At 40.0% G+C, this 10124-nt stretch overlaps 1 protein-coding gene across 3 annotated transcripts; it reads right to left on the reverse strand.

The window, feature by feature from the left end:
* Positions 1 to 1255: 1255 nt before the first annotated feature.
* Positions 1256 to 9777, reverse strand: LOC141790237 (mothers against decapentaplegic homolog 4-like). 3 transcript variants are annotated; one of them, XM_074669964.1, is made up of 10 exons: positions 9542 to 9777; positions 7786 to 8139; positions 7432 to 7606; positions 6994 to 7248; positions 6645 to 6752; positions 6499 to 6549; positions 5987 to 6170; positions 5313 to 5481; positions 4798 to 4936; positions 1256 to 4628 (listed from the first exon to the last, which is right to left on the reverse strand). In XM_074669964.1, exons 2-10 carry the CDS (start codon positions 8023 to 8025, stop codon positions 4417 to 4419), a joined length of 1533 nt encoding a protein of 510 aa, XP_074526065.1. In that variant the 5' UTR covers positions 8026 to 8139; positions 9542 to 9777; the 3' UTR covers positions 1256 to 4416. The 3 variants fall into 3 exon arrangements, with proteins under 3 accessions (XP_074526065.1, XP_074526066.1, XP_074526068.1); XM_074669965.1 differs by having other exon boundaries at positions 9486 to 9777; XM_074669967.1 differs by lacking the exon at positions 9542 to 9777 and adding an exon at positions 8881 to 9082.
* Between the last annotated feature and the right edge of the window lie 347 nt (positions 9778 to 10124).

Consider the following 10124-nt stretch of genomic DNA (forward strand, 5'->3'; position numbering starts at 1 on the left):
TCATGGTTGACATAATTTATACCAAGTTTGTAGGTGGTGGAGCTATGCTGTAAGAGAGCTTTTTAACAGCAGACATTTTGACATTTCACTGTATGAAAGACACAGCATTAGCTGGAAGCTGTGACAGTGTGCCAAGATCCTCAGTACTAAGAGCAACTTAGTGAAGGCGCTTAATGCATTTCACCCATCAAAAACATCACCTACACCTGTACTTATTCCAACATGAGGTGAAAGATGACACATCAGTGAGTTCTGACTTGGTAATTTGATTTAATAAGAAGAACTCATTGAGTGCTATGAGTTTTTGGGAACATGCTTTGGTGGGCTTGAGCGGCAGAGCTGAGTATGTGGGTTGCACCGTGAAAAATTTGTCAAATCTTCTCTGCCAATGCCAAACAGCTTATTCTGCAGTTGGCTCCGTATCAGGATGTAAAGTAAAATGTTTCCTGCTGTAAGAATATAAAATATTCATGTTGTTTTTCAACATATTTAATACTTTTGATAACTATTCTTTTATATGTGTATATTGTATTAATGCTGTTACAGTGTCAAACTATGTTTATATTGTCATGTGAATAGTTTTGGGTGGCCATGGACTCCCAATGATAAAAACCCAATGCATTTCAAAACCCTCTTAGCGTACACATTCTTATCATAAAATCACCCACAGTGTTAAAAACAGCCTGACCTTAGCATGTCCAAACCCAAGCATGAAGAATTTCATTAACTCCTTTTAAGTGAGCTGTAGTCCTTGTTTTAGTTATCTGTTTCCAGTTTTCTCATTCAAGCATGAGTTAAACTAAATAGGTTATCACACATTGCTTAGTAAAAAGATAAATGATAAGCTGTACTGTTGTAATTAGAAGAGTTTTGCTTTATAACAAAAGAATTTTGTATGTTTTAATAATGTCAAAATATCCTGTTATGGCTAAAAAAAGCATTTTCCTGTTATAAAACAATTTCTTTGGTTCTCCTGGTGTGGCAACAAGTCACTTCCATAGTTTAAGTAGAGTGTAACATTTTTTACTTTATTGTCAAGCTAAAGCTTGTAACCCACAAAATATAATGCTGACTTTCAGATAAGCCACAGCCAGAAACTACACATAGGATACAAACTACTCATAAAGTGTGATGCGATAATCATTAATGTTTTACCACACTTGTACCTTTCCTGCTGCACCAAAGTGTCTGCTGTAATATAATCTACAGGTTGAACAATGGGTTATAATTTATGAAAAAACAAACAGGTTACACATAGAGAATACAGCTCCATGTTTAATAACAGACTCTCACATAAGAAATACAGGTAAAATTTATATCTGCAATCTGTCATAGTAGTCAACAACTCATCTGAGCTGTGTCTTTAGGCTCCTACAATAACTGCAAGTAATATAAAAAACATCTCTCCACTTTCAAACACAAAAGAATATAACATTTAACTTCTCCAGAGAGAGTTCAGCATCCGTTCTTTCAGTAACATATCACCTAAAAATATCCTGTTTCCTGCTATTTGATCACCAGATGCATATTTGTGTCAATAAATCCTAAAGCTGGACTCTCTTAATCCCTGATGTAAGACAAACTTTTTCAAACAATGCTTCTCAAATGATAAGTAGCAAAACAAAAACAGGAGGGACAAAGCAGAGGGATAGCAAAATGGGTCAGTAGTGTGACAAGAAGACCCCAAGTTTTCCCTAAACCTTGAACAAATCAGTATGATAGGGTTGTTCAAAACACAACACCGTTTCAGGGACAGAGACAGAAGTTGATATTGTACTGAAATGTTAAAACATGAAAATAAGAAGGAATATGCTATGTGGCAGTTTGATGTGAAGAAAAGGATAGAAAAAGATGTTAAAATACTATTCAACGCATGTTGTAACTAAAGAAAAGGTTTTTTAAAACACAGAAACAGAATGTATCGCATGCAGCTGGGTTAGAGGAGAAGAGGGGAGGTTGTGCTCCAATTATCTGTGCCAAACATGCTTCTAAAACTCACTTAAGGCTGCGCACTCAAGCCAATTTATGTTAAATTTATAGTAAAATGTTGAGTATATAGTTCAATTTGATCTTTTACATCTCTAATTTCTATACAGTCTTCTTCTGTTTGATATACCAGAAACACAACACAACATCAAACCACTGGTGGCGCTGATTTCTATAAGTTCATTTACCTGTGCAAAACAGGGTAAATGCACTTTACCATGTGGGGAAGAGCATCGGGACAAAGGGGTCTATTTGCCTTTAAAATTCATGCAAACACTCACATGCGATTCAAACAAAGTTATTTACATGGATTAAAAGGAAAAAAAAACAACAATCAAGAAAAAAGACCTTAAAGAAACCCTAGAGATGTGTTTAAATGTTTTTAGAGTGAAAGAGGGAGAAAAAAAGGATTTCAAAAGGTGTTTTAGTGTTACAAATGTTTCAATACAAATGCATCACAATGTGTCCTCTGCTCAAAATCCTACATTAAATATAACCTCACTTTTTCAATCCCTTATTCATATTGCAGGAAGACCACCTTAAGATACGATTTTCTCACTTAAAACAAGAAAAAGTAAAGTGCTACAGATATAATACAACTCAGTTAATAAAAGTAACAAAATAAAACCATGAAAATATATCAATGCTGGGATACTCTCTTTAACTCTCTTCTCTCTGTCAGTAAACTATACACAAGACACCTGGATCAGGTAGTATACAAGAGGGCTGCAAACCAGAGGATAACTAAAGATGATATCAATGTAAGGTCTACTTGAAGATAAAGTATTATAACTGAAAGGAGAAATAGTAAATATTATTACCTTTAGAATTTCTAATAAAAATATCTCCAAATGAACACAGCGGGGAAAAAGTATCATGATCATACACTTACTTTACAGCATGTTTGTGAGCAATGAGCACTTTGGTTTACCAAAACATTGATCCAACCTGTTCCCCCATTCATCTCAGACTCCTATCATCAACCATCTGCCTCTTTCGTTTTCTTACCCAAATCTGAATCTTAACTGTTTTCTTTTATGCTCTCAGCGAAAGTAAGAAAAGAAAGGCGGTTCACAGAAGGCTTCATGATATTCATCTTTCCAGGCAGCATAAAAGAGGGCATCCCCCAACAGCGCAACAACACCTGAAGAAAACCATTGGAAAGTGACCCATGAAGAAATAAAAGAGGATCTGTGTCTTCACTTTAACCCTGTTTACACATCATTCCAACAGATCACATCATCATAATGCATTATCTCTACCAGTAAGTTAAAGGGCCTCATGTAAAACTAGAATATCAGTATAAAGCCAGAGAACATCCAGGCTTTTGACACCCAACTAGAAAGACAAACAAAAGAAGTGTCAAGAATTATTATTCATGTGCAGGACACCAATCTGTTGTGACTGGTAGAAAAAGGTTATCTGACTTGCATAATAGGCGAAGGACAGTTCACAGGATCCTGCACTGGTTGATTTGTGGAGGCTTTTTTTAATATAATAACCCTTAAGGAAATGCCTTCGCGATTACCCACCAAAGACACATGTTCAAATGCTCAACTCGTTACACTGACAAGTGGTGTGAGAAAATGATTGGAATACCTCCTGGAGGTTGCTAACGCTCACATTATGGGCAGACAACTTGTGAGCTGATCCCCTTAGATTTACGAATCAAATATCAAGAGAGTGAGTGAAGACCTAACCCTCCACTATGGACTCCAAGTTCTTACTTAAGCAGATGTTGCATTAACAGACACCACCTGCTGACCGGCCAGATCTTGCAGTTCAAAACATGCAGGCGAACAATACCTAACCTAGAGGAGTCCATGTACTTCAGCTTGTTTTAGTTCAGAGGAGAATTGTTTACTGGCTTGGTGGTATGACACTTCATTCTATAATATTCAAACAGAGGGCTGAAAGTGATGCACAGACGACTGATTCTGCTCAACATCCAGGCTGTTACAGCTTAAGGAAGAGCTAAAAACCAGAAGCAGCTCTGGTGTCACAAACTAAAGCTGACAGTAATTGGTCTTTGTGGACTTCAGGGACACTGTGATCAGTGTACATTCTACTTTCCTAGATCTGCAGGCCATCTTAATGCATGTCATGCTGTTTTATGACAGTACTTAATGTGATATCTGTTTCTTATTGAGGTTCATAAATCCAGTCATCAAAAATCAAAGCCATGTATTAAAACAGACTTATAATTTTAAAACATGGCTTTGGGTCATTTCAGTATCAACTCTGCTTGCACAGCATAGGTAGGAGCCACAGTGCACAAAGGTGCCTTAGACACACCTGAAAGTTTTTATCACTCTGAGACAGCTTCAGAGTCACAGCTGTTTTATCAGATTTTCTAAGCAAACCAGTTCACTGAGGAAGACTTTCTGTCACCACTTTAAGCCGCAGTGTGGTGCTGCAGTTACACAGAGCTCAGTCCAGAGGTTGTGGGTCTGCTATAGGCATTGTGTGCAGAACCTCGTCCAGTAACTGTAGGGCTCTGTGCAGGTGGATTTCGATCCAGCATGGGGTCTCCTTGATGCTCTGGCGGGGATAGTCAGGCCCCCAGCCTTTAACAAAGCTCATCCTGAGAATACACAGCCTACGGAGATCGTCTACACCAATACCGGCTGCTGCTGACAGACCTGAGAGGAAGAGAAGAGAGGGGTCTTAGTCTCAGCCAACAGAAATGTGTTTCAGTATTTTGATGTCTTCTTAACACAAAGATTGCATGGTGAATACTAGCAGTAAAATTTATGCCACACTACAACTGTGCCTGAGTGTGCGTCTATGTTTGCAGTATCCAAATCATACTTATTGCTGGAGCTATCCCTCCGACTGAGCCTGGTCCAGGTATATTTCCAGCCACAGCAGCTGCCTGGGCTGCAGCTGCTGCCTGAGCTGTGGCAGCCTGCTGTTGCATCTGCCTGTGACACTGTCGAAGGTCAAACACCTGGTGGGAGAGAAGAAAATGTAAACACTGAAAATTCAGCCGCAATTAACCCCCCACACCGAGGAAATGTAACCACCACAGGCTGCCAATCAGAGGCAAACGCAGCAGCCGCAGCAGTCAGGCTGTGTGAGGATTATTTATTTCCACTAATGAGAGACATGAAAAGAGATCGAGAGACTGCTGCGCCACCTGAGACACTGTCCTCTAAAATGCACAATTGTGCAGCACAAATTTCAATGAGAGCTTGCAGCCTGAAGAGATTGAATCACACAGATGTTCACTCAGCTGTTTACCCAAGAGGAAAAAGAACACTTGAGAAAATATCAACCTCATAGTAGTGTCCACTTTCCTAAAGTCCACAGAGCTTTGTTCTCACCTTGATGTAAGCACTGGGGTAGATTTTGTGCACAGCGTCTCCAGGGGCTCGGCCCGCCTCTCTGTCCAGGTAGTAACTCTGAACAAACACTGCGTGATCACTGAGGCATCGCACCCACACATCTCCCTCGCCTTTACACTCCAGCTGAACCCCTTTGCCAATGTGAAGCCTAAGAGAGAGACAGAGAGAAGAGCAGAGTATAAAGAATCAGTAGTGGCGTGTAGAGTTTTCATTGTTGAACCAAAAATACTATTACTGTTTCATTATTAACACTTAAATATATGGTCCGTTTCCTGTAACACATGCTGAAATGCAGTGTCTGACTTCACAGCTACCCTTTACAGGTTTTCAGTCTTGATTAAATCCACCTTTAGGTTGGCTTTAGTTTAACAAGAGAGAATGAAAGGAAGGAAGTGTTCATGTGTGGTTGTATGATCTTTTCAGCTGCACTCTGGGACTGCTGAACTTTGAGCAAATGTTTGATGACATTACAATATGATAATGCTACCTTGATCATTAATTTAGGAGATCGATATCTGCATTAGTACTATCAAAGACAGCAAAAAAAAGCGAAGAGGCTGTGTGCTCTTTGTTGGCATGACAGAATCCTCATTTATGATATGAAGCAGAAAATTGCGACAGATCTAAGAATTGAGAGTAATTTATTCATCCACCTTGCTCTCTCGATAGCCTCTGTGCGATGTACGTTGCTGAGCTGGCCTAAACAGAACCGGTCTCCTCCTGAGGGGTCGACATAGCCATCCACTGTCACGATGGGACAAGAGGAGGGCACTTTGAACGTTTCCCCAACTTGAACATCCATCTCAAAATAAGCAATGGAGCACCAGTAGTCAGGAGCTGCCAAGTGGAGAACAAAAATATTTAAAACTGAGTTTTTTAAGTCATTTGTCATTTTTTCATCATCAAAATTAAAAAATATGTTATATATGAGTAAAATACTAAATTATTACTTGTAGGTAGATGTGCCCTGATGTAAAACAATTTAACCTGACCAAATGGCTCATCTCAACACCAACTTTTACAGGCTTAAAAACAAGCAACAGAACTTTTAACAAGACTAAATAATAACAAACAAGAGCACTACACAAGGAAAATGAAGATGCCATCAATCAAATTTATTCTTACACCAAACACAAACTTCTGGCTAGAGTTTGTGTGCTCTCACCTGGGTGATTGGATATAGGAGGCTGAAAGGCAAGCTCATTATGCACCGGCCCTGAGAAAAACAGAAAGGGGAATCACTCATTACAAAAACAAAAGTCTTGTCTGGTCCTGTCTGTGGATTGACATTCAGCTGGGGTTACTTCTTACAGTAGTGCGTTGGATGTGGCATAGGTGGATGGTGCTGTAGATGGCCATTGGTGTGGTGGGGTATGTTGGGTGTAAAGCTGTTGTTTCTAGACCAGGTTGAGCTGGCACCTGGTGAGTGGATGAGAATAGATGTTAGACCTTTACTAATGCAACAACTCAGACAGGAGATCTGCAACCGCACAAGTATTACCAGAAACAATTTAAAGAAGATGAATCACACACTTCTTTAGATATTTACAATTTCAATCAGAACAACAGTTCTCGCTAAAGTGGATGTTGTAACGCGCATAAATAAACCCACAATCGAATCAAGGCTGAAACAAAAAGACATTTTGAAAATGCATCTTACTGCCTGATCCAGCAGCAATGGCAGGAAAGGTCGACGTTGAGGCAGAAGTGGAGGCCTCAGCAGGTGGAAGCAGGTTTGGGGTGGCAAATGATTCAGGGGGGGCTGGGCGGCTGCCTGATGGAGGGTGCTGGATGGTCTGGATGGAGTGTCCTCCCTCGATGGAGGGTAGACTCTGAGGTCCATCAAAATCATACTCATCCTTTACCATCCGTGATGAGCCAGTTGAAGATGGGGTCAGTGTCAGTCCTGATAAGTCTGTGGGCCATGACAAGTGAAAAAAAGATGGTTTCAGATGCAAGTCCAATAACACTGACTCAGAGGACAGAGGCTTTAAATTTCACCTCTTTTAGTCCTGTTTAGTTACAGTGAGCTCCACTAATTCCCCTCAGGTCTTCACAGATACAAATGCTGACTAAAAACTGTTTACTTGTTACTTACCTATTCCAGGAGACACCACTCTCTCATAGTGATAGGGGTTGACACACACGTTGTCACACTTGAGGTCAAAGGCAAACTGGCAGTACTTGACGTGCTTTAGCTCATTTTTATGCAGGTCTGGCCACCGCCACAACCGAGCGTAGATTACATGAGGAAACCCTTTACGGCCAGCAACCTGTGGACAACAAAAATAAGGTTAAGCAATACAGGATAAATTGATGAATTGCTCAAGTTCTCTGATTCAGACAGAATAAAGTATATAAAGTTAGAGTTGATGTCCCCTCCTTGTCGATTAGTCAAAGTGTGGTGAGTGAAATAATAACCTGTAACTTTTTAAAGATTTTTTTGTCTTACTTGTAGCCGCCCATCTAGTGTTCTTTGGATGGTCACACACTTGCTTGGATGGGCTCCATTAGTTGTAATAGCAGTAATAAGGGAGTCAAGCTCGTCCTTCTTCTCCTTTAACTTCTTAACCAGGCTCTCGATGGCCCGCTTGGCAAAAGTCTCACTTTCACCACCCTGTCTGTGGCACATGAGGCTGTGCACAATGCTCAGGCAGGCATCATTGCTGGTCGGTGTGTTGGTGATGGACATCTTGACTCCTGTGTTGGACTGGTAGTTGTGAGAATGTGTTTGTTGTTTTGTGCAACTTCACATAATCAGGGAACTGGAGTGGTGACAGTCTTCAAGGAGTAAGGCTGACAAGACCTGAAAAGAGAGGATGGGATACTTTGCTTGATATAAAATGGATATAAGGGAGTTTTTTTTTATTCAACTTTGTGGTCACTGTAAAGTATGTAATTAGTAGTGCTGTTGTAGTGTTATAATAAATGGGCTTTCTGAGTCAACAAAATATGCATTTATTAGTCATATTTAAAGCCACTATGAGTCAATTTTGGTTTGTGGTGATGTGGATTAAGTGGTAAAATCTCATCTCCCTCTCTAAAAATTACCACGAGAGTCCATCTACTTGATAACAGTCTTGTTTTACTTCTTAATACAATCAAGAAACACAATCAACCCCTGTCTGTGTCATAATGAGATAAAACTCACCACAATCCAACATCAAAACAAACCACACATTGTACACAACTAATATAGATTTGTCTCCACCCCTTTAATCTTATTGCACCGAAACTAAACATTATAAAAGGCATGACTGACTGCAGGGATTAAGGTGTTTAATGCATGGGTTGTTGTGTTACATGACAGATCTCGTAGCCAAATAACTGACCATAAAACACTAAGCACAATCACTAGTAACTGCTAAAAGTAGTTATCAATATTACAACTAAGCAGGTACACTGAGCAGATCCGAGTTTTCTAGGGTAAAAGCGAATAACACACAATGTTTCTGTTCTACCTCTGGCAGATGGCATGATCGAGTGACTGTAACGTAACTCATTCGTGAGAGAAATTGTCGGCTGTATAATTCAAACAGAAGCTCACCAAACAACCACTAGCACAGCGAATCGGCAGCGGGTGCACGCGTGTCCTCTAGAAGAAGGGTGGAACAAAGTTTCTATCTTGGTTAAACTGAATTACAAATAGTTGTTGTCGCTTTTCTTGTCCTAGCATGCTAACGGCGCCGCTCTGACTGGGTGACCAAAATGCATAAAGTTGCTGCAGACAGACGGAAAGAGTCGGAAGTAGGTTTAAAATTTATTTACAATTGATTTGTTTTGAGACAATTTCACAGCAATATACATCTTAAATTAGTTCGAGTGATGTTTTCCGGCTTGGTGTACTATTTTCTACTAATATTTACTGTCAAATATGTGCCCCTCGAAGAAAAGTGGTTTTATTTAGAAAATAATAACCGGAAACAGACGTAGCTAGTCGCTACGACTTGATATGGGTTTTGCTAGTTATTGCTATCCGCTAAATAACGCACTATCGAAGCATTATCCTTGGGGTTTACTGTGGTTAAATAAACCAACTGTTTTGTCGAAATGTCAGCAACAAAATCGTACAAAAATTCTGAAAAGTGCTGGTCAGTAAGTGACTGCTGTGTAGTTTAAAGTGCACAGTAAATAAAGCGAGAAACGTGCTACCTAATGTTAGCTCATGAGGAAGCTAACAGTACAGCTCTGCTCCTGGACCAAGTTACCTTGCCGACGGGGCCAGCGGTTAGACTCTGCAGATTATGTTTGCCTCCCGGGTTGTCAGCACAAATTTTCAACAGCTGCTTACAAATACATGGTTGAAAAAAGTTGTACGTGCACTGTGGCGTTACATCATCAGGACCAGAGCGCGGCTGAAGTCAGAATTAAATCTCAGATTTCGTGTCAAGTCCCGACCCGCTCTACCCGCTCCAAACACTATTTCCTCCTGTGGCGGGATGCGCATGCGTTAAATGGTTTATGAAGTGTGGTTCATAGACACTTTGAACCTCTTTCACAGCCTTTTAGCATTACTTTTACTTTACGTGGAGGTATTAATCTGACCAATGACTGTAAACTTTTACTTCTTCTACTGCCCTGTAGTAATAGCATCAGATATTACACCTTCCTCGATCCCCTTTGGACTGCTGGGGAAATACCTACTTGTTTTTTAAGGTAAGACCTGATGTCATTGCCACCCAAATACTGACATGTAAAATCTAATTTCTACACAGGAAGGAAATTTCTCAAACTCAGCTTATCATTTTTGGCCATATGTTCTTCAGTGGAGCAAAGCAGATGATTTCATCT

Source organism: Halichoeres trimaculatus, unplaced genomic scaffold (genome assembly GCF_033239565.1).
Source record: "Halichoeres trimaculatus isolate MK-OKI-2021-1 unplaced genomic scaffold, fHalTri1.1 fHalTri1_scaffold_5, whole genome shotgun sequence".
NCBI lineage: Eukaryota > Metazoa > Chordata > Actinopteri > Labriformes > Labridae > Halichoeres > Halichoeres trimaculatus.